This window comes from Rhamphochromis longiceps, linkage group LG5, assembly GCF_057381845.1.
Source record: "Rhamphochromis longiceps isolate RC_006_pf linkage group LG5, R_longiceps_female_GT1.1, whole genome shotgun sequence".
NCBI classification, from domain to species: Eukaryota; Metazoa; Chordata; class Actinopteri; order Cichliformes; family Cichlidae; genus Rhamphochromis; species Rhamphochromis longiceps.
In genome coordinates this window covers 38,522,306-38,546,269 of record NC_140561.1, presented here as the reverse complement: position 1 = coordinate 38,546,269, position 23,964 = coordinate 38,522,306, and the positions used below count along the sequence as shown (strand labels likewise).

Below are 23,964 nucleotides of genomic sequence, written 5' to 3'. Positions count from 1 at the left end.
TGTTTAGCTCAAGAAATGAAATCATTAGGCCAAAAGGTAAAGCAGCATTTTATGCCCACTTTTGTGGAGGAGAAGCAGTCTGAGAACGTTCTGCCATTTCAGCAAGTTGACAAAACGATTTTAGAAAATATTATTTTTAATAATGGCCACACTGACAAATGCAACGCTTTTAACTCTGTTTTTAGTCTTTACTGTCTCCTGAAGAAAATACACGACTCTTTAGCCGCTCTCAGTCCACCAGCTACAGCTGTGTCTGTTAACCTCCTAAGACCCGAACTCTTTCATGGCGTTTTTAATTTCTCTTTGCTATTTGGGCTGATTGGGACCTGATGAATATAAAAACAAAGAAATACCAGATTTTTGTTTTTGACAAAAATGAGATCCACATTTCTTTTAAATTTTGCTAGAACAGTGGCAGTATAATGTCTTCGTAAGTGGACATCAGGCCCTTGTAGAGCAGAATTGAGTATTTTGGTCTAGACAACCCAAAATGTGATGTCCACATATGTGGACGGCAGGTCCTAGGAGGTTAAACAACTTGTTCATGAACTTATTCCCACAAGCACTTTTTAAGCTGTTTATAAGTGCTGCCTATCTAACATTCACACATGTATTCACACTCCGATGGATGCATTGGAGAGCAACATGGGGTTAGTATCTTGGATATTTGGATATGCAGACTGGAGCAGACTGGGATCAAACCACCAACCTTCCGGCTAGTAGGTGAGCTACTACCTGAGCAACAGCCAGTAGCGATGTGATGTCCACATATGCGGACGCCAGATTAAAAATGCACAGAAACTCACTGCACTTAAAAACGATGAGTATGGGCTGCAGAAACAAATGCTAAGGAGTCAAAATCAGATATTTTGGTAATACAATAAAATTTTATTTTCTTTGTAGTCGTTTGAATTTAACATGTAATAAAATGTGACATTAATGTGTTAATAAGCCCACATTAATAATGTATTCCACATTGTTTTTGCCTTAATTATTGTGTGATAAGTAAATGTTATGACATGGTTATTGCCTCTGTCTTTAAACCACATTATAACCCCACTATTACCATATTACTTTAGAGCTGTAATATAAAGTAGGGGAGACCGGGGATAGTTGTAACGTGGGTCAGTTGTAACACTTCCAATTTCTCCAATCAGGGCTAAGTTTCAAATGATGTGACTCATCCTGTGCATGCCTAATTCAGTTCTGCTATCACATGTGAAAAATCAGCACATTTCGTCAAACACAGACAATTTAACACGAAAAAAAGTAATTTGTACGCCAAAAAGTAAGTTTTTCTACTTTATTTCAATTTCTAATAGCATTATCTGCTTTGCAGTTAAACTCATCAAACTTAAATTATGTTATTTGTATGTCTATGGGGATATATTCTGTGTAGGTCTTTAGTGCTAATGTTTTAGCCGTTGACTGTAATGTTAGCTAGTTCATGGCTATAGGAGTCTGGGTCAGTTGTAACAGCAACAGTCTGGGTTAGTTGTAACAATAATGCAGATGTTACAACTTACCACACTATTACTTTAACTTATATTAAACAAGTTGGGGCAACGACATCAGCAGAGAGAGGTTCACTGGTCGCTTTTGTATATGCGGTTAATGCCTGTTTGTGTTCCCACACATACATTATGCAGACCACTGTGTCAGAGATGGACCAGTAGGAAGTACTGGTAGTGGAAATAAATCAGGATGGGTGCAAGAAACAGAGTTCCTCATCTTTCTGAGGCACTTTGCAAACCACACCAAGGTAAGCCATGATAAAAAGTAATGGAATTGCGATGCTGGTGAACAACTACATTTTTTCAGCTTCATTGTTATGTTCAAAATTGGTGCAAGAGTTGTAGGTTATAATGCCCACTGAGCCAATGAGGCCAAACTCAAGGAAGACCAACCAAAATTAATGAAATATTCAGTTGCAGAAAATTCCATAATTTGTCTTTTTTGGGGGGTTGGAATATGTTCAAAAGCTAGATTTCTGCATTCTGTCACACACACACACACACACACACACACACACACACACACACACACACACACACACACACACACACACACACACACACACACACACACACACAGCTACATTAATGACTCTAAGTGCATTCATGTGTTGAATAAACAAAGATTACATGTTAATATTTTGTTAGTACTCTTATTTCATTGTGTTACATTTCACCCCAGGATATGTTACAACTAACCCAGACTATGGGGTTAATTGTAACATTTCACTCTTTGTGTTTGAGGCCATACCATGCAATGGGTAATTGTGCTGCAGAGAAAATAGCTGCACTATTTAATAGCCGAGACATGTAAATACTTTGCATTACATTTTGAAACCACTACCTTAAAAGAGCTCCAATTTACAGACAGAAATGTCAAAAATGTTACAACTATCCCCGGTCTCCCCTACTACCAATACTTTTTATCCTTCTCAGCGTGTGTTCTGGGATCACCAACACAAAATCATTCTGTGCCATTTCGCATGCTTTTAAGTCATGTTTTAATTAGATTTGAGGTAAAATCATAAATTGCATTAAAATAAAAATCCTCTTAGGGTCTATGAGACTTTTGGAATTATGTTTATTAAAAGAAAAATGGCTTTCAGCGGGAAATGGAAACCATCTAGTGTGTTACACTCTGGACAATCCTGACATGTTGTTTTTAGGAACATAATGAAAAAATAATTCTTCCATGTATCTTGGTGGGAAATTCTAAATATTAGAGGTTTTAATGCCCCTTCAGAGATGTATTATTCAGAAGCAGCACAATAGTTATGCTTCCTGTCTGAATAATACATTTCCATTAAGCCTTATTCCCTCTGTGTTATTACATTTCCTATTTGGTAGTTTAGTCTCCAGCCCTCGTGAAGCCGTCTGCCTGAAACTTATTGTAATCAGATGCTACTGACTCACTTTCTTTTTTTATGATGAGGGTTTGGGTTACTGTCACCTGTGGCCATAATGTTTTACAGTCATTGTGTGTTATGTCACTCTATTCGACTGAGAAAATGATATTTTTCTTTGATGCTCTGTGCTGTGCTGACTCATGATTAAATCATACTATAAAGTAATGCGAGTGCTAATACAGATCAGCGTAGTCATACTGTCGCCCCTGAAAGAGTTTCACCGCCAGCGGCTTTGGAGTTTCACAGTTTATCAGAAGCTCAGCAAAGATCAGAAAAGGCAATACTGTTTGGAGTTGATACCGCGTACACAATGACTGCCTTTTTGTTCAGTTTTGCAGCATCAAACCTTGCAGCTTATTTTCAGTATGGCAGTAAAGGTCAACCCATGTGACACAATATTATCATACTGACTCACATACTGTGAGGACAAGCAGGTTGTTGACACGGCTGAAGTAAAACTAGGCCACAGTTTAGAGCCTTTTGTAAACCTTTGTTTTTCTTCCTGAGCACAGGCCAAAGCTTAAACGAGAGAATTTCATCTTTTGCTGCTAACGCCAAACAGAGGATGAGACGTGATGGGTATTTGAGTCTGAGTTATGTGTACATCTGCTATTTTTAATGCTAAGAGAAGTGCTTCTGCTATTAGTGTACTGCCTGGTGAAGACGGGAATCTCCCTGGGCTTGAGCCCCCCACTGCCTGTTTACCTAAATTTAAATAATAAACATCTTTACGCTGTGGTAAGTCTGCCCAAAATAATTAAGAAAAAGTTATTCCTATAAGACAATATGCTCTAATATTGTCATAATTCATTAATAATGTACAGATTTCTGAGTTTCAGAGTGCTTAACACATGTCCAGGCACAGCAGTCCGTCTTTGCTAATCCTAGCTTGCTTTTTTCACTGAAATATCTGTAACATCACTTGTGCATTATCAAATTCTATATCAAAGTCCAAATCTATATAATAAATCCATATACAGTGCGTGCTGCAAAGCCACACATCATTGACAATACTGTTAGACTGTGATTTATCCTACAGTTGATTTACAATTGACTGCGTTGCAAAGCATTCATAGGAAAAGTAATAAAGTCTCAGGTTGCAGTAGGGGTCATGTTTACATGTGGTACTGCTTCTGAGAGTAGGCGCAGTCTGTCTCAGTGCCTGGGGGGGCACAGGTAGCTGACATAGTCACAGACATGTGTCTGGAGTTTGGTTTCATTGGCTGAATATGAATCCAAAGCAATGCTTTTTGAGGCCGAACAAATCCTCCTCTTGAACCGAAGGCATGATTAACACCCTAAGGAAGACTGGGACATAGGGGTGATCACATGCTGAATTCCAAAGGCATACAGAGTTTGCAAAACAAGAAGGGTTTGACATTTTGGGAAACATCCCCATGTACTTTGTTGTTCTGCTTTGGAGAAGAGAAAACATCATAATTTCTAAAAACATCATAAAACCTACATAGGGATTATGAATATGAATATTCTTTATTGTCATTGTCACAGGTACAATGAAATTGAAAGATGTCTCTGGTCAGTGCAACATCACAAAAGATAAATACTTAAAAACTATAATTAAATACTTAAAAACTATAATGATAGGATATAAAAGATAGAAATACATATAAAATACAGTATACTCATACCGTAGATACACCCAAGCAATCCAGGCCTAAGGCCCCATACAGACACTCAACATACGACCTAGTTGATATATCACTCAAACAATCAATCACTCAGTCAATTTGTTAGCGCATCCAACAAAACATGTCTGAAAGCATTCCAACATCAAGGGCACAAATGACAACAGGGGCAATGAAAGTCATCTGCTTTTAGTAGCATTGAGACATGATATTGCAATTGGGTAGAAACTGTGTTTGAGTCTGTTAGTCCTTGTGTATGTTGTTCTATACCGTTTACCTGAAGGCAGCAGTTCGAACATGGAGTGTCCAGGGTGTGAGGTGTCCTTTATGATGTTATGGGCTCTTTTGAGGCAGCGGGAACTGTGTAGGTCTTTCAGTTTGAGGAGAGGGCAGCCGATTGTCCTTTGGGCAGCGTTGATTACTCCCTGGAGTGCTTTCCTCTGAGCCACTGTGCAGCTAGCGTACCATATGCCTATGCAGTACGTTAGTATGCTTTCGATGGAGGCTCTGTAGAAAGACACCAGCAGTCTCCACCTCATCTCTGTAGGCAGACTCATCTCCCCCAGATATGAGCCCCACCACAGTAGTGTCATCTGTGAACTTTACAATGGCGTTGCTCTGGTGGGCGGGGGTGCAGTCGTGTGTATAAAGCGAGTAGAGCAGTGGACTAAGCACGCAGCCCTGTGGCGACCCAGTGCTTAGATTTAGGGCTGGAGATGTGTAACGTCCCACTCTCACTCTCTGTCTGCGGTCGGTGAGGAAGCTATTGATCCACTTACATTATAATTCTCATTCTGATTTCAGATCTATACAGAAAATGCACCGAGCAACAGATTAGACCAACAAACACTAAAAACTGGGGGAAACAGGTAGTCTGTGTCTGACCTAATAGATAGTCACAGTATTGTGACTGCCTGCCACACTGCCGAATCGTGACGCATCCATTGAAGTCATAGTGAAAATTTTAAGTGGAAAGTGGAACTTGTTCCAACATCTGCTCAATGTCTTTAATGAATGACTCAACACAGGAATGTGCTTTATATAATTAGTAATTATATTTGTTAAGGGGCATCTACACAAGAAGTGATTCAAAATTACATGATGACCAGCAACTGTATAAAGCCACTGACTTTAAGTGATAATGGGTGAAATGCATGCTAGTGACAGTTGTTGGTTATCAACACTGAGGCAACCAATTAAAGCAGCTACCACCAAAAGCTAAAGATACCATTAACTGATATACAACAGGGTAATAAATACATTTGAGCATTACCATGGCAACAAGAGCCAAGAAGGTCATGACCAACTGTTTTAGTAATGAGCAACGACTGAATCGCTTCATGTTTGGATGTCGCTTGAGAGAGGATCTGACCAAGAACAATGTAACCATCTTGCCATCTGCCTCACTGCCACAGTGCGCTCTTTGCTGTAAAAACCACAGTAAGTTATGGCCAAGGAGACAATGTCACTGTCACAGTGATGTTTTCTGGAAAAAGCTACCTACCACCGTATAAAGTCATAAACACTGTGTAGAAAGACTGAGTTTCCATTTCATAAGTGCAATGAGCTGTTCACTGACAGATTGTTACCTCGAACCTGTTTGTCACCTCATTTCTGTTACTTCTGTTAGTACTCCATGTGTTAAACTGTGCACACTAGAAACTTGTGAAAACCTTAGTGAACACTGCAAGTTATGCACTTATCAGAAATGATGAACTTCTATAGTGAAGACAACAATTCAAACAGCAACACATGATCAATATCTGTTCGCCGCCCTGTGTTGATGACGTGTCCTTCTCCTACTAGCTGAAAATTGTTTGGCGGTCCCTCACCTTCACCTCGACAGCCAAGATCAGTCTTCCACATTTTGGACAATATTCCTGATTTTAGTTTATGAATTATGACTCATTCACAGTATTCTCCATCCCTCCCTGTGGTGTTTCACACATATATATCTATAAGTGTTTTTAAACAGGACACAGCAGAACTTCTTCACACATTTATTATACAAAGAAGAATTTATGGGTGCTCATTTACATTACAACAGGCAGATAAAAGCTGCTTTTTCACCCTGGCTTAAGAGTTTAGAATGAAGCGTCCCCCCTTTCCCCTCCCTAATTCAATTCATGATTTCTTTTCCCGCTCTCTCTTCCCCCCTTTAAGTTGATCCCACAGTAACTTTCTCACTAAATCTCCCAGAGGCCATTCATGTGAAAGCCTCATAAATCTAAGAATTGTTGCAGTGCTTATTTATATGAGGGATCAGAAAAAGCAAAGGCTATGCAGCACGAGCTTTACAGTCTCTCGTGCACATACACTCGATTAATGCCCTTTTTTCTACCTCCCAATCACTCTCTGTCTATTTAGCATTCCTCTGTTCCTCTGCTGGACTGCCTGGGCTTGGACAAAAGCTCGGTGGGAAGCAGCACTGCCTGGTCCAGAGCTTTCAGGAATATTACTTTGCAGACTGCGTGCACACTGAAAGCTGATGCACAATCTGCAGCGTCAGGCTGAAACATATAACTTGGATCTGATGGAGGCAGTGCTGCAGAAACTGTTTCTGCATCTGAATTTCACAGTGAACAGATAAAATCTTGAGGTTACACATATATGCTTTTAATTTTAAACATTTTGTAGCATTAACTGCATAAATAATGATCTGTAATTTTTGACTCTGACCTTTTGCTTTCCTTGATTTTCGATAAAAATCTTAGCAATACGTTGAGCTGACCCCAGCACTCACTTATGAAAACGGCACGATCTGAATGTGGGGGAGGTGTCGAGGGTCTGATGGTAACGGGACCTGCAGGGATGAATAAATCATTGCATGCCTTCTCTTTGATTAAATGTGTGTGTGTGTGTGTGTGTGTGTGTGTGTGTGTGTGTGTGTGTGTGTGTGTGTGTGTGTGTGTGTGTGTGTGTGTGTGTGTGTGTGACTGATAAAGGAGCAGTTTAATAAATCACCTAGATAGTAGCTCGACTTAGAACTGATGGGCCTCTGATCTGTGTCCAGAAACACACCGTGCCATGCAAACCAGACCAGAGCAGGAAATTATGAGAGATGTTGATGCTTTTTGTTTGGAATTATTAAACTAGATTTTCAATTAAATTTTTCAATTTTGATGGCAGTGATCATATAAAGTGAATGTTTTATTTGTTCTTTAATAGATAATTGTTGCAGTGTCGTATTGAGACTTGCGTCAGTAATTTCAACAGATATGAGCTGAACTGACGAATCTGACTTACAATGAAATGCAGAATAAAAAGGCACCATGCTTTGAAAGTTGAAATGTAGTGTGTTGGCTAAGTTTATGCATCACTAAAATTAAGCTGTTACATATATGAATAAACACATGTGACTAATGGGCTTCCAAATGTGATCACAAGCATTTTTGGGATATTAACATTGAATTGACTTTTTAACTGCTTTTGGTTCACTATATTCTGTAGATTCGAGTTTCCAGAGAGCCCAGACAGCTTATGCACCAAACTACCAAGAAACTGCAGTTCATTAATGAATTAAAGAAAAACAATGACAATGGGAAATAAATAAGACACACTAAAAATTAGCAGTGGAATTTGAGAACCCTAATAGATAAGTACAGAGACGGATCAATACATGTATGACCAGCTAATGGCAGGGATGGGGGACAAAATGAGAATATAAAAGGAACAGACAAGGGATGGTATAGTACCCGAGGGCCATTATTTACCTATCTATGCCCCGAAATGGCTCTTCATTCATTGATCAGGGGGGCAGGTGGTGAGTTTGGGGGTTGTTAAAAATGCATGTGCAGTGAGGATGGGGTTACCAAGTACTTCAAGAACCATTTCTGCCTCTTCTTGCTGTCGTGAGAGTCAGCTAAAAAAAACAAATCTTATTTTTTGTACATTAATGCACCATGATTGTGATGTTCACATACAGGCAGGACGTTGAGTCACATCCGTGGGCAGTGAACCACAATATCCCAGAGGAGATTTGCAGGAACTGGCAGCTGTTTCTGTCTCTCTCTTTTTGCAAATTATCGAGTAGTGCCCAACTCTCTGCTCGCCTGCCCATACTGGAAATGTTAAAACAGGGTGATTCACAACTCGGTCACCTCGCTCTCAGCTGTTGTTTTCTCGTCAGCAAGAAACTGGAGTCAGGTGTTTACACAAAAAGTGCCATTTGGCTCAAGGTTCACGAGAGTCGTCACCTTGGTCGACACTGTTCGACAGCCTGTGTGTAGGCCTGTAATTCACAGTCTGCGTACTATCTGCATGAGTATTAATGCATTTTTCAGCCATTTATACACACGATAGCATATATTTTGTGAATGTGTATACAAGTGTGATGCGTGAGTCTGTGTATTTCCAGGTCAGAGGTCACAGTCTTACTCCAAGATAACAACAGAAGGTCTAAAAAGCCTCTGGGCCCCATGCTGATCTTTTATAGCTTCTGTCTATAGAGCAGCAATCTCACGCTGCTCTGTTGTGGAACGATGTTTGAGGGTGTGAGCACACAGACTCAGAAGCACTAGCAATAATGCAGTGAAACAAAACACTGCAAATATTTGCAGCATATTTGAGTCATTTCACAAATGTGATTATGCTATTAAAGCCCATGGCTGAAACATTCAGAGAAAAGGGTTGGGCTTCAGATAAAAGTATCTGCTGTTGCTCTTTAAAATGATTAAATGGACAAGCGTGAAAAGTGCCAGTGCTTTCTCTTTCTAAACAAACAATGCAGGGCTTTGAATTCAGCTCCCTGCAGATGTTTGCATCTTCTTCTTCACTGCTGTATTGGTTTGTTTACAGACTGGCATGTCAACACTTTCCACCCCAAGTATTTCTTTCACAACAAAGAAAAGGCACCCTTGTTTTTAGCACGAGTACTAGTTAATTTATGAGAATATGAATTTCATTGTAAGGGTTCGGGGAATTTTTTCGCCAAGCCACAGAGGAACACGTGATCCTTCAACAGGAAGATGGACACTACCAAAATTGGTATAAACAATTTAATAAGCTGCAAGCGCGTGGAGACCAAGTCTGTGGGATAGGCCAACCCTGCTGTATATATAATACCATTTTTGTGCTCTTTCTTTGTTATTTACTGCAGGATTATTGGTCCAAATTGCAACATATGTGATGGATTTCTTTCAACTTGATCACATTGTTGTCCTGGTTCCCTGCTGGTCTCACTGGCTGCTGTATGGGAGGCTAAACAGAGAGATGTGACTCCTGAAAGTGGGGGAGGAGTGAGGGAGGAAGAGACCGTGTGTGTGGACACCCAACCTGGATGGGGGATGGGTGGATGGGATAGTGGAGAGAGTGTTGGGGTCACTGCACATGCTCCCCTCAGCGAACATATGAGCGCAGCATAATGAGTGTCTGTGTTGTTTTTGTGATGATCAGCGAGTGAAAAAGGGGATGATGGCCTTGGAGTGGCTGTAAATCACAAATCAGAGCAGAGGTGTGGACATTTAAGAGGTTTTGGAAAGGAGCAGTAATAACTGTGCATTGGTATTTTGTTTTGTTGACAACATTTTTTCATTTTTTTCTGTACATACTCTAAATTCTCAAGTGCAAAGAACGCACTAATTTACATACAGCCTTGTGAAGTCGCCCCTCCTCCTGCTTTCTGTAATGGGCAATCTGTAATTCTCTTCGAGCACTGTAATTACTTGATTAAAAAATGACTGACGGTTTGTTTTCATGCCCTTCTCAAACATCAGTTCAGGATTTTATATGTGTGATGGGAGATGTTCCTATCTTATAGCACCAAATCACAACAACAGTCGCCTCAAGGCGCTTTATATTGTAAGATAAAGACCTCACAATAATGCAGCTTTTGTACTTGTGCCATACCTGCTGGTGTAACCATGCCGGTCTGACTGACTACTAGTAGAAGCACAGCTTTGTTCCAATTTATGTCAGCAAATAATGGATGCATTTGGATGCACACAGCTAACAAACAACCTAACAGTCTTCTACTTAACATCTGTAAGTTAACACTGCATATGTGTTGTTAAAGTTTAGCGGTTCTCCAAACCTTTCTGACACGCCACACTTCAAAAGCCAAAGAAAAATCACATCCCACACTTTTTTAATCAACCAATAATAATAAAACAGGAGCCAACCTGAGTTTGTGTTAAGTAACAGTCAGCAGAATGGTATCAGAAAATTCTTATCTGTTTAGTTTTACCAAGAAAATTCAACTCATTCAACTTACTTTTGCTTCGTGCTTTCCCCCTCCTTCTCCACCTGCAGTGGTTTGTCCCCCACCAGTATGAAGATCACTGGCATGTAGAAAAGCTATCCTCAAGTAAAGCTTTATATGAGGCTATAAACAGGTAGGGGCTTCTGTCTTCTCTGTCTCCTGCTGTAGACAGAACCCAGGTGCCTTATCTAATCTATGTGTTCAACATGGCAATGTAATACATACACATGCATGCTGGTGCTGAATCTGCAGGGCCTGAGTTCATGTGGGTTTTCTACTAGACCATCACATCAACACCCTGATATCTCCCCCAGGGTCAGCAACAACACACCTCCACACACAAAGGCACACATGCACACACCATACCAAATGTGGGTTTACTGAGAGAATGAGCTTGGCAGTGAAGCGCACGATCAGTCTGAGTCTTTCCTAAACAATGATATGAGTTAGAAGCAGAGTAAAGGGCAAATAAATGAAAGCTCAAGTCAGCCAACAAGATTTATTCGTGTCAAATTTGGTACATGTGTCTTCAGAATTCACTTACAGGAAAAGGTCACAACACTTTTTGCTTAATTTTGCAAAGGTGTAATTCCAAACAAATTTCATGTAAGTAATGAAAACAATGTTGAATCTCTGCAAATATGTTAATGTAGACAGTTTTCTAACTTGAGGCTTCAGCCATTTGACTTAAATAAATAAACCTTTTAGGGCATATAAACTTTTTCTGACTTGTTTCATCTTATATTTATGAGACATAAGAGGTTATGAGATCATTTCTGCAGAAATAATTCCTTCTGGCTTGCACAGCTTTCCAGTTGAAGGAAAAAAGTCTTGTTATTATTATTTATTTATTTTTTTACAAATAATAATGCTATAAGAGATAATCAGAGCTTCTAGCTTCACATCCTCACACCTGCCCATGTATCTGAGCATGTGGGGGGAAGTGAGGTATCACCTTAACTCTTAAACATAAACCAGAGCCTCCTGGAATGTAGTGCCGTGAGAGGGATCGGATCTTATCAGTTTCGGGGTTTTTTTCTTAGTGATATGTTATTCCTCTTTGTTATACGTGTATTTGCATCGGCGTAACATCACTTGAAGATTTAGTTTTTCTTGCATGTGCATCACTGGTGATGTGAAACATCATTTCACATGTTTGCGCTCTGTGGCTGTTTTAGTTTCTGGTTGTTAAGGTGAGGGGAATCACTCCTGAGGCATGCACAGCTGCACCTCACCAGAAGTACTTGTCAGGAAAGAGACGACAGGAGCAGAAAATAGAAAGTTAAGCTGTCTGGCAGTCTGGGATGTGTCAGCGGTAGTTTATGTGAGTAGACTGTAGTAAAATACAAATTGTGAGATACTTGTACATAAGTATTGCCATTTGAGTCTACTTAGTTCTTATACATCACATTTAAAGGGGAAACCACTTTACTCCAACACAAGAAGGTGACAGTTCAGAGTAGGATTAGTAAAGTAGGTTACCTAACTGCCACAATGACAACCACACAGGCTAATGCATTATTAAATATATCAGTTTGAGTAGAGTGTGTCTGGTTAATTATTGCTTTTGCTACTTTAATTTAATTTTACAGCGTTTTATATTTTAAGATCAACATTTTGAACATTTTGGATCTTATGTGTGCTTTGCTCAGCCAGAATACTACTATTATTGCATTGTGTTACTTAATTAATAATGTTACTTAATTTCTAACACTACATATTATATTACTTTTGTATTACCTAACACGGCCTATTCATATAATTACTTTTATCTTTTAAAAGATAAAGTTAAGGCTGCAGTTTCACACACTTGCACAAATTCCTGTCCTAATGAGCACCTATGCAACAGCTGCTTTTTAGTGTTTGAGTATGAACTCAAAGCCAACAGCAAAGCTGGAAACCATCCCAAAGTGCGTTTCACAGCATTTGCCATTAATTTTACTACCCGATGAAGATCAGGGTCTGGCTGCTGGACTCGGGTCAGCATACACTCAGCTTCAACATCACTCTGGGATCTTCCTCACTAGCTTCATGTTAGCGTGCTCTCTTTATGGATGCTTGCCAAAAAAAACAACCAACCAACAAATAAACAAACAAACAAAAAACCCAGTGTCCTGTTAACAGTGTATAGTTGTTTCTGCCCTGGATGCTGTTTGCACATTACCTATGCGAACTTGCTCTTTTCTTCAATAAAAAAATAAAAGTTTTGTCTGTTGTGGAGAATGCAGACCATGAAAGCTCTGCAGAAGACTCGTTTGTAATTTGATCATATCTCATTTCCTTTTAGGTGAAATGATATTTAAATAATATAGCATTTTATGTTGTCCAGCAGTTGATTTACTTTAATTGCTAGTGTGTGCCTGCTAGTACAGCTTTTTTGTGACAGGAACACCCTGTCTGAGTATGGAGCCAAAGTCACAACTGGCACATGCAACAACTTGTTATTAGCCCGCAGTTAGTATGTCAATGTGCTATTATTAGTTAATTAGTCATGCACTGTATAAATACCTGCAGGTATTAATGTTTGCAAGGTACATTATCTAAATTCTGTTGATAGCGTACATGTTTACATGTTACAGTTACAAAATAACCCTTAGCTTTTTTGCTGTTAGCAATTTAGTGACGTGAATGCATCCTCAGCTCCTCTGGGATCACAAATAATAATTCAGCAGAGCAGAATTTAAATCTGGATTAACTGTCAGAAGGCCATGCTGCTTGTAGCTTCTTCTTGATTGTCTTCTATGGACAGACGGTTTGTGTCCACAGAAGACAATCAAGGAAAAGCCAAGTGGTCATTCCTGTTATATTTCTTTGAAGTCCACCTGGAGAGGATGCGCAGGTGGTGCATTCTAATATAAAGTCTTGGATTAGCTGGTCCACATTGTCATAAAACACTGGCAAGCACATGGACATCTGCATAGACCTCCATACTCTCTGACTGATGACGAAATTCATGTAACTTGATCCTCATCAGACTCACTGACGCAAAAAGTATAATTAAGGCTTAAATCTTCATAAAACTTAGAGAGATGCATTTAAATACACTGTTGTGATATCAAAAAGACTAGATAAAGATCTTGATGACTAGATAGGCTTTGTGTTATTCCAGTAATGTAATAATGTCTTGCTTGTGTGCCTGACGCCACATCCAGCTTTACGCGTGCTACAGATAAAGCTGGATAAGGTTGGAAATGATGCACCTTTGATCCAATTACTTTACCAGGAGCAGAGTGGATGCAGTGCAGTAAAATGTATGCAGTGTACGCTATCGAGCATATTTTGATCTGAACTATCCAGTAAAGAGGAGTTGCTCAGCACCTAGCATTGTTGTTATAGCTGCCTCGTTGTAAACACTGAGACACCAGGTTAGAGTTACTCTTGGCTGATCCATGCTAAGCTTCTAGCTTGTTAAACTCTATTTAAAGTCTTCCCTCACACAGTGATAGCTCTAATTTAAGTGTGCACATAACAGTAGATAGTTAGGGAGTAGATAGGAGGAGAGCTGTTGGCTGGAGCATTTTGCACAGGGTGTATTTGCACAGCTGAGCGTAGCACTGACATAGCTAACATCACTGTCATAATTAGACCTGTAGGCACAGTTCGGTGGCAGTGCAGGGTAGACCTCGGTATCTGTTTTTCAGGCTTCCTGTTCTGCTCTTTATTTTTTGCTTTGTCTTCTGTGTTTCCCCATGTCTCGCTTCCATGCATATGCCATGACTGACAGTGTTGGGTGGAATGTGAACATTCGGTTTTTAAATAGCATCCTGGCCTGAATCAGCCACTCCTAATAAGGCAGAGGGCCGTGACACTGGCCCTAAAATATCAGCAACCACCTCACTGAGAATAAAACTTTTCTGGGCCTTGTTATTTAGGGACAACTGATAATAGCTGTTGGATATGAGTGCAAACAAGGTACACTAGATATAGATTTCCCAGAGCTGTCATAAATATATTTCAGGCAACATAACATACTCTACTGAATGTAGCCTCGTGTTCAGGGTGTCTCTTGAACTGCACGTAATTGTACTTTACAGTAATGGCAACTTAAGGTGAAGAACAGCTTTGAGGAAACCTTAATTTGTATTATGCACTATCAACGTTTGACACCAGGTTTTACAATTAACTTTCCTTTCATTTTCCTTTATTTAGGATACTGGTGGGAGCTCCAAGGGCGGCAGGGCAGGGTAAGTTGACGGGCAGTCGACCAGGAGCCCTGTTCAGGTGTCCGATCACACCAGAGGAGTACGACTGTGAGAGGGTTGACATCGATGGAGACGGTGGGTTTCAAGTGCAGCTGAAACAACTTGTCGGTTAATTTGTCAATTCATCAACCAAACTATGACGTGACTTTTATTCTTGGTGTTTCACTTTGTTCTCTGTACTGTGAAATTAAACACTTCAACCAAAGACAAAACTTTAAACACATCAACTTGGGCTTTAAGAAATCTAAATAACACCTGGACCTCCGTCGGTCAAAGAGAATTATCTTTATTATAAACTACATTATCCCAGGCAGAATATTAATGACATCATGGAAATATATACTGTTACTGTATCATATTTATAAAGATACCTGCTTCATTTTTGTGAAGTGAGAAGTGAAATAACACTTCTAATAGGTGAAGTGAATAAATAACAAAGTTCTGTTTGCTTGTAACCAGAAAACAATACAATATAGAAGCCGTCATGACTGACAGTTCACTCTGTGTTCTCTTTCAGTGAGGTGGGACAGAGAGAGCAAGCACAACCAGTGGCTGGGAGTTACAGTCAAGAGTCAGGGCATTGGAGGGAAGGTTGTGGTGAGTACCAAATGCCCAAATTGGGTAAATTCACGTTGTGCTGATGATCAAGAGATATAAGAGCAGACATTGTGCATTTCCAGCTTTGGTTCATCTGCCAAGTTGTTGTTTATAATGATGAAGACTTTAAGACTAATTTGGTCATTACACTGTTGCATAGTATCATATTCTTTAAAAAAAAATCAAAGGCTAACTGATATCCAGGAAACCCTAATGCGTTTTTCCCCCTTCACCAGACCTGCGCTCATCTATACGAACTGAGGCAACGTGTAAACCAGTCGTCAGAGACTCGGGATCCCATTGGCCGTTGCTATGTCCTGAGTGAGGACCTGACTAATCGAGATGACCTGGACGGAGGAGAATGGAAGTTTTGTGAGGGTCGGCCACAGGGACACGAGCAGTTCGGTTTCTGTCAGCAGGGCCTGTCTGTCAGTTTCACCCCAGACAAAAACTTCATTCTGTTCGGTGCTCCAGGAACATACAACTGGAAAGGTAATGTGACCGACTGATAGAAGCCTTTATTTAGAGTTTCATGTTTTACTAATCGGAAGACCAGAGGAAAACCTGTGTAGTGTGATTTGGGATTGAATGTACTGCTCACAAAAATGCATGCAAGGGGTGACGAAGGGCTGGAAATCATCTTTCAGATGGATCCCTTCTTGACATGCCCCGTTTCATTCATAAAGATGAATGCTAAGTAGAAGGAACTGGCAGGGGGTTTTTTTGTCTTTAGTATCTACTGATTCCTTCTCTTATGCCTTTCTGAGTGTTGTTCTATTACAGTGCAAAGACGATTTACCACGAATGTAAAAGAAATATGAGAAGAAACTCCTGTTGCAGCTAATGTATGCTAGAGAAGAAAAGCAATGCAATGAAACTGTCTAATTAAATAAGTACTACTAACAGGACAATCCAATTAATTTATAGGCCAGTCTATTGATTGAACACTGAAAATATGCAGCACAGCTTAATCCATTTAATATAAATGGTCTAAGATATATTGGATGCAAACATCAGTTTCTGGATGATTCATATTTTAATAAAAGGCTGCTTTATGGAACAAAAGCTGAATTTACACAACGCCTGTTCTAAAATGTCTAAATTCTGTCACATGCTGGATTTGGGAAGCAACACGTGAGCATGCGTATCTATGACCTTGTCCCTGTTGTTTAAGATAATGTGCAAATCTGTGTTTGTCACCGTGCTGTGCCCTCACCTATTTCCTTTCCAGGCGAGATGCGTGTTCAGCTCCTAAACCAGACTCTGCTTGACCTCGGTATCTATGACGACGGACCTTACGAGGTGGCAGATGAAAAACAACTTAATGCCCAGCTCATCCCTGTGCCCTACCACAGTTACCTGGGTAGGATTTGCCCTCCCTGCTCACTGCTGCCTGCGCACAGGAGAGATAGAGAGGGCCGGGGGAGGATGACACCAGGACTTAGACTGTACCCCAACACAGCTGACTTAACCACAGGAATTAGCTACAGTAGCAACAAAACTGCCTCTGATTGGTTGAAGAAAATCTTGTAGTGTTCCTACTATTCCTGGACATGACTTTTAGCTCAGCAATTTATGACTCATGAAGCCCTGAACAGGACTCCACCTCATTTTTCCAGCCTTTGTTTGACTGTGGGTGGACATGTAGCCTGACAGGATCAGTCCTCATGTTGCTACTATTTGCTCACTTTCTTGGGAAAACAAGGGAAAATACTTGATGTCATCCTCATTCCAGCTACCGCCCATTGTCTGAAAATGCCAGTGGTGTACAGTCTGAGCCTGACGTGTCATCTCTCCACCAGGTACCCAGTGGTTTTGCAGGACAAACCACTGTAGCACCACACAGAAAGCAATCAATCACAACCTCTCACCTGCACCTCCCTCTCCCCTTTTCTTCCTCTTTCCACCCCCACCACCATTTCACCATTCCATCACACCCTCCCCACGCTCCTCTTTCTGCTTCTTTCTGTTTTCTCCTCCTGTTTTGGGCCATAGGGCTCTTGTTCATGGCTAGCCCCGTTGAAGATGCGCTGCTGTACAAAACTCTGGAACCATCAAGGCGGCCCACATCGTTTGAGGATGTAGCTCATAATAGCTACCTAGGTTTGTAGGCTTGAGGTGCTGTCGTTTGGACCGGACTGGGCTTGTAGTGGACATAGTATCTTGTTTTTCTCCGTCTTTGTCTTAATCCTTTCTGATCAGTTACACAGTCTGTCTGTCTATATAGATTTTAGTGTGTAATCTATGTTAAAAAGAGACAGCCATCCAAAGTTATACTTCCTTTTTTATTTCATTTTTTAAATTTAATTTAATTTATATTTTTGGCACAGTTATATAGTTGCAGAAGAGATGGCCTTCTCTTTGGGTAGCAGGAGGTGTTTGTCTGTTGTTTGTCGATCTCTTTTGTTAGTTTGCATGTGTCTGTCCGGATGAAGCTTTCCAGGGTATCTTGGTGGTGGTTTCACTTTAAGTAGTTGCAGATATACTAAACCGAATTGTTTTAAATGGTTTAACTAATATACAAGACGAGTCCACAGCTGTGCGAGGCTATACCGAGGCACATCATCAGCATGCTAACATATTTACAATCAGTGCTAAATTTTTTAACACGTTAATACGCTAACTTTTGCTAACAAGCATTGAACCCAACTGCAATTGAGGTGGATGAGAATATTATATATATTTGTTATGTGTGGTATTTTTTCATTACTGACTATTGAAATCTGGATGATGGCCTGAGGGCTGATGGAGTTTTTGGCATCAATATGAATGGCTAGCAATTAAGTTTCATTAAGCTCTATTTAAAAGCAAAAATACCAGTGTAACAGCGGTGAAAGAGGAAAAGTAACTCTGGTTATCACAAATGTCTGTACAGCATTTCAAATATAATGGTAAGAGGCCTGTACTACGAAGACTTCTGCTTACCCCGGATGCTTCGGGGTTGTTGTTTGTACAACAAAAGTGGTTCACTTCTCACTGGGGTATATCAAAATGGTAATTCAGGCTGTGAAGCAGTTCCAGATTAGAGATCAACAGGTGCAAAATCACTGCCTATTGACCTGCCAGGTTACCAAGAAGGTTACCAGTTCTTGAAGATCCCTTAATCCTCTGTTTCTAAAGTTTTTTAATAGGTTCTAATGTCTTTGATGAGTATCAGTAAAAAATATTGATTCTTCGAAGTAACTTTAAACTCTTTTCCTGTTGGCTTCAAACACTTTTACAACACGTTTATTATTTTATAAGCATTAACTTATGAACCTAAAATAGGACACCTGCTTTTACTTTTGGGCTTAATTTGCACGTAGCCAAAGGGTTGAATACCACTGGGGCAGCAGCTGACAGATTAAAAGCTAAAACTGTCCTTTACATATTAATTTAATGAGATTCTTGATTGTAATCTATCAGATTCTTAATGAGAGTGTTGTGAAGTGATAAGTCTGTTGAGTTCCACCGTCAGCTTTTTTGCCAGCTTTTCTTCCAGGCTTCAAGTAGGCTAAACTTTATTAATATAGTCACTCCTTTCTCGTCTTACTGACCAATGCGCTTAAAGCCCATACTTAAGTAAAACTGTATCACTCTACAGTGCTCTTCCTCTCACACATACTCTTACTGCTTTATCTGCAGCAGCTTTGTTGCCTTAAATCTGTATTACATGTTTGAACTTCATATTTTCTCCAAAGTACAGCTTCATTTCTCTTTGAAGAAAATCGAACGGGTCTACTGTGAATACATTTATCCATAATTATGATCAGTCAGATGCCGCTAACACCACCCTTTTCATGTGAATGTGCAGGCAAAATCCTGGTTTAGTTTAGCAAGTTGATACCTAGCTTCATGTGACTGCTTATCCTGATTGGATAAGTGAATGCCCTCGGTATGATGAACTCACTTTGTAGTACAGGCCTAAGGTCAAATGAATCAATAGTGGTGCACTGTCACACTGATATTTTCATTCAAACAATAGATACATTTTATCAAGATAATGATGTGATGCTTTGTGATGAATTTCTCAGTATTTAGTGTCAGTTGTTAGTGATCCACAGTCTGCTGAGCAGGAGCTATTCATTGTTATTTTGGGTTTCCGGTCATTATTTTTCCTCTAAGTGTGTGGATCTGCTATAAATCTCTTTATTCACATTCCTCCAATCCTGCTTACCCTCCTACTCACCGTATTGAGCCGTCTCCTTGACAACACTAATTCCCACATGACCTTTTTGCCTTCATTTATAACCCACGTGCTTCCATTGATCCTAACCAGATGATACGACACACCTATGCATGCTTACTAAAATGACAGAGACTGTTGTAGGAATTTGCAGCTTTTGTTGGATCTGAAATATCACTGTATTGTGTCCAATAGGAACAGTAAAAGTATTCATTTAAAGAAGTGACGGCCTGCTGAATGAAAAGAAAGCTTTGTTTTTATCTCCATCAAGGCCAAATCCAACATTACACATAGAATCTCTTCATTACAAGCTAAAGGGACTAATGCTGAGGCTGCACCCGAGTAGTTACCATAATTAGAAAAGTCAGCGTTGAAAACAACGAGTACATAGAAGCATCAACATTTATAAGTATCATCTTTGGCTCAGTTTTAGTCTAAAGAAGCTTTTAGTCAAGAAATAAACTCTACTTAAAATGTATAGCCATGGCAAAAAGAGTTATGATAAATAAAATATAGCAAATACATCTTAAGATGAACATCACACATGACATAATACACCATGTGATTTATTTAACAAAAATTGTGCCAAATGCAGAAGTGGTATGTGTAAAAAATACTTACACTCATATTGCATCATACAGCAGTTAGTTATTGCAAATCAAAGGAGGTGTGAGCACCTTTATTTTATAGATAAAACAAAATAACATCCTTTATTGTCAGCTACTGTCTCTCTGGTCCAAAGGAGGAAAAATATAAACGTAAATGAAATAAAATGTGGATAATAAATTATATATAGTAGGAGTAGGACACTAAGGAGTACATCATTGGAGACTAATCAGTAGATACAACCTCGAGTATTTGCTGACTAAACCAATGGCTAGGACATATTTAGCAGGTAGGTAAGAGAATATTTAAAATAAAGAAATAAAAAAATAAATATCGGAAATTCCATTGTGCTCTCCAAATTGTCTCTTTTTTCTGTCTAACAGTCTAACTCAAATAAAAACTAAGCAATTTATTAAGATTAACATTGCAAAAACTTTTTTCCTTATCCTTTCATTCCTTAATTAGCTTTATAGTTTCTACCATGTTGCAAGCTTGTGAGCTAAAAGCCTGTGAGGAAAAAGTTGCAGCTTGTTCCCACATCTGCTGGTTTTATAGAAGCTGCAGTGCTGCATTCCCCACCTGCCACCCTGGAGCTGCTCACTGTTTGTCTCTGTCTTGTCTCCCTCTGCATGTTTACTCAGTACCAACAAATGTCCTTCATGTCCCGATGGAGACAGATTGTCCTCACTTTTTGCACCAGCTGCCTGCTTTTTAGTCTAGTATAGCGAGTGCATGTAGAAAATGCCTGCGTTCAGGAAAAATGTTTCATATGTTTTGTGTCATTTTTCACAGCTTGATCAGAAATATTCCGCACATGATGCAAACATCCTTCCTCCTCTATATACACGCTGAATTGCTTTACCTGATTTACATGCATGCGCATCCTCAAATTCCTCCACACACATGCAGATTATCTTTTCACAAAGCACACTCACAGAGAAGAGGAGATGCTTCAGGCGATAAATCTGCTTAACGTCCACCCACCATGTTTACACTCCGCCTTCACCAGAGGCAACCAGTGCAGAGCTTTGGTATCATGAATCTCAGGAGACATTAGGCCAACGTCAGTACATCTCATGTTACTATCACAACCAGCCTTTTTGCTTCCACTAGACACACAGCCTTTCACACGCACAGCACACAGGACATTTACACCCATCATGAGTTAGGCACAAAATCAATAGTCACTTAAGGCCCACATTTCATTAGTAAGAAGATGAGCAGAACATGGCACACTCAGAGGAGGTGATCCTCTGAACCCCACGGTCGATATTAACCCATAACACTTCCTTCTTTCCTTCCTCCTCTACTTTTCTTTTCTTCCTCACCTTCTAGGGTTTTCTGTTGACTCTGCCATGGGAATAATGACTCTCGGAGAGCTAACCTTCGTGGCCGGTGCTCCCCGAGCCAATCACACCGGGGCGGTGGTGCTGCTGAAGAAAGACAATGTGTACCGGTTGGTGCCACAGCACATCTTCTGGGGGGAGGAGCTGGCCTCTTCATTCGGATATTCAGTTGCCACCACAGATCTCAACAGTGATGGGTGAGCAAAGGCTAAATAGGAAGTCAGTCAGGATGACCATCACAAAATCATATAACCCATAGAAATCAGAATTAGAATCAAAATCAGAATACTTTATTAATCCCAAAGGAAATTAGGGTTACAGCAGGCAGCACGCTAATGGCGCATGCGCACTTACAAAGGAACCTTCTGACCAACTTTACACAAACATCACATTGGGGAGACATGTCAGAAAGGTAGGCTGATAGGAAAAAAACAACGAAAATACATAACATGAGGTAAGAGGAGGAGAAAAAAAACTCCACTCAGACTGAGCTCCTAGTGGGAGAACAGTTTGATAACAGAAAAAACACCTCAGCACAAAAAGCACATGACTATCAATACACCATAGAAACACAAGACAAGCAACAGGGGCGGGTAAAGGGTGAGAGAGAGCCGGTGTAGACGGCGCATCCGGTCCTGCAGCATGTCTGCGCTGGTCCAGTCGACTGCCATCTTCCCCAGTGGGGCACAAGCATCGAAGGCGTTTGGAAAGGGAGGGGAGATCAGTCTAAACACAGTCGTTATGAGGGTGTTTTGTTCAGCTCCAGCCTTGAGGCCGCAACTGGTGCCGAAGGGGTCTCCGCATGAATTGCATTCAGAGACCAGTTTAGGTTTTAGAGAACAGACTGTGAGAGAGTATTCCAGGGAAAAGTAAGTAAAAACACAAGACAAGGACATAAGAAGCTAAGCAGCGAAGATAAGGGCAGGAGAGGAGAAAAGTGCGACCGCCGCACAGTCATGTTCTACACAAAAATGTCAAATTCATCTTAAAGTTATAAACACAAGATCATATTTTTAACACCTAAATCCTGCAACAGCATTTTCCTGTGTAAAATGCATAAAATGCATATTCAAGGGCAACTGTGAATGTAGATTAGAAGAGACTTGTTCAAGGAAGTGTTCATTTCTACTTTTCCGCCTCTGTTTGCTAGCTGGACGGACCTGATTGTTGGAGCTCCTAACTTTTTTGACCGTAAAGCAGAGATTGGTGGAGCTGTTTATGTGTATCTAAACCCGTTTGGTCACTGGGATGATCAGGCTCGGCCCATCCGCCTCAACGGGACATACGACTCCATGTTTGGGATGACAGTCAGCAACGTTGGAGATCTGGACCAGGACGGATATGGAGGTACAAGAAAAACTTTTTTATTGACTCAGAATGTTTTAAAGGTAACTTCTGCTGTTTGATTCGCTGAATGGAAAACCCAACGACTGTGAGTGATGGTAAATATAAGTCACTGACTGGATGATGATGGTCATGTTTAATATGAGCATTCATCAGGATATAATAGATGTATAACAGAATATAAATATTAGAAAATAAGGGAAAACATTAAATGGTTCCAGCAGTGAAACAGTTTAATGTGTTGAAAGTCTTCTATATCAAACTGTGGTTTATGGTTTAAACCATTACAATAAGAATGTAGTGTTGGAAACCAGTTTGTCTGACATCTATACAGATATTGCTGTGGGAGCACCGTTTGATGGAGATGGAAAAGTTTTTATCTATAGAGGCTCAAAATCTGGAATTGAGACAAAACCTGCTCAGGTAAGTTTGCTTTGGATATGAGCGACTGCAAAAAAATATTAAAGGTCAAAATCAGAAGGAGTGAATGAGAGAAAGAGATGGCATGGATAAAACTGAGTGTTCTTCATCCCATTAGGTGCTGGATGGCCGGGACTTTGATGTGAGACGTTTTGGATATTCTATCTCAGGGGGTTTGGATATCGACAACAATCACTACCCAGATGTGGCAGTGGGCTCGCTGAACGATTCAGTGGTTCTCTTCAGGTGAGGAAAGATTTTGGTTGAACACCTCTGAAAACATTTTGATGACAGTGCATTTATCTAAGGGATGAAAACATATTATCAATAATTTATTAAAAGTTTTCTTTTTTTGTCCTCAAGATCTCGTCCTGTCATCCATGTGAAGAGAGACATAACTATTGATCCTCCACAAATAGATTTGGAGCAGTCCAACTGCAAAGACAGAGATGGAGTCTGGTACTCACTCACTCATAATGCACTAAACTTATAGGATAACTTAACCAAACAAACTGATAA

The 23,964-nt window shown here is 40.1% G+C and overlaps 1 protein-coding gene across 5 annotated transcripts in view; it reads left to right on the top strand.

Annotated features, from left to right (window-relative positions):
- Window positions 1-23,964, top strand: part of itga7 (integrin, alpha 7) — a 38,441-nt gene that overhangs the window by 2,151 nt on the left and 12,326 nt on the right. For 3 of the 5 annotated variants that reach the window (XR_014911807.1, XM_085407587.1, XM_085407586.1), the window contains exons 2-10: window positions 14,915-15,042; window positions 15,485-15,564; window positions 15,801-16,056; window positions 16,796-16,927; window positions 21,671-21,878; window positions 22,832-23,028; window positions 23,360-23,448; window positions 23,564-23,691; window positions 23,809-23,904. Coding sequence is in view for 4 of the 5 variants with exons in the window: in XM_085407587.1 (XP_085263713.1) it covers window positions 14,915-15,042; window positions 15,485-15,564; window positions 15,801-16,056; window positions 16,796-16,927; window positions 21,671-21,878; window positions 22,832-23,028; window positions 23,360-23,448; window positions 23,564-23,691; window positions 23,809-23,904 (1,314 nt within the window). In the remaining variant the exon portion in view is untranslated. Of the gene's footprint in view, window positions 1-14,914; window positions 15,043-15,484; window positions 15,565-15,800; window positions 16,057-16,795; window positions 16,928-17,559; window positions 17,668-21,670; window positions 21,879-22,831; window positions 23,029-23,359; window positions 23,449-23,563; window positions 23,692-23,808; window positions 23,905-23,964 lie in introns of all 5 variants that reach the window. The other 2 variants (XM_085407590.1, XM_085407589.1) reach the window with 1 other exon arrangement.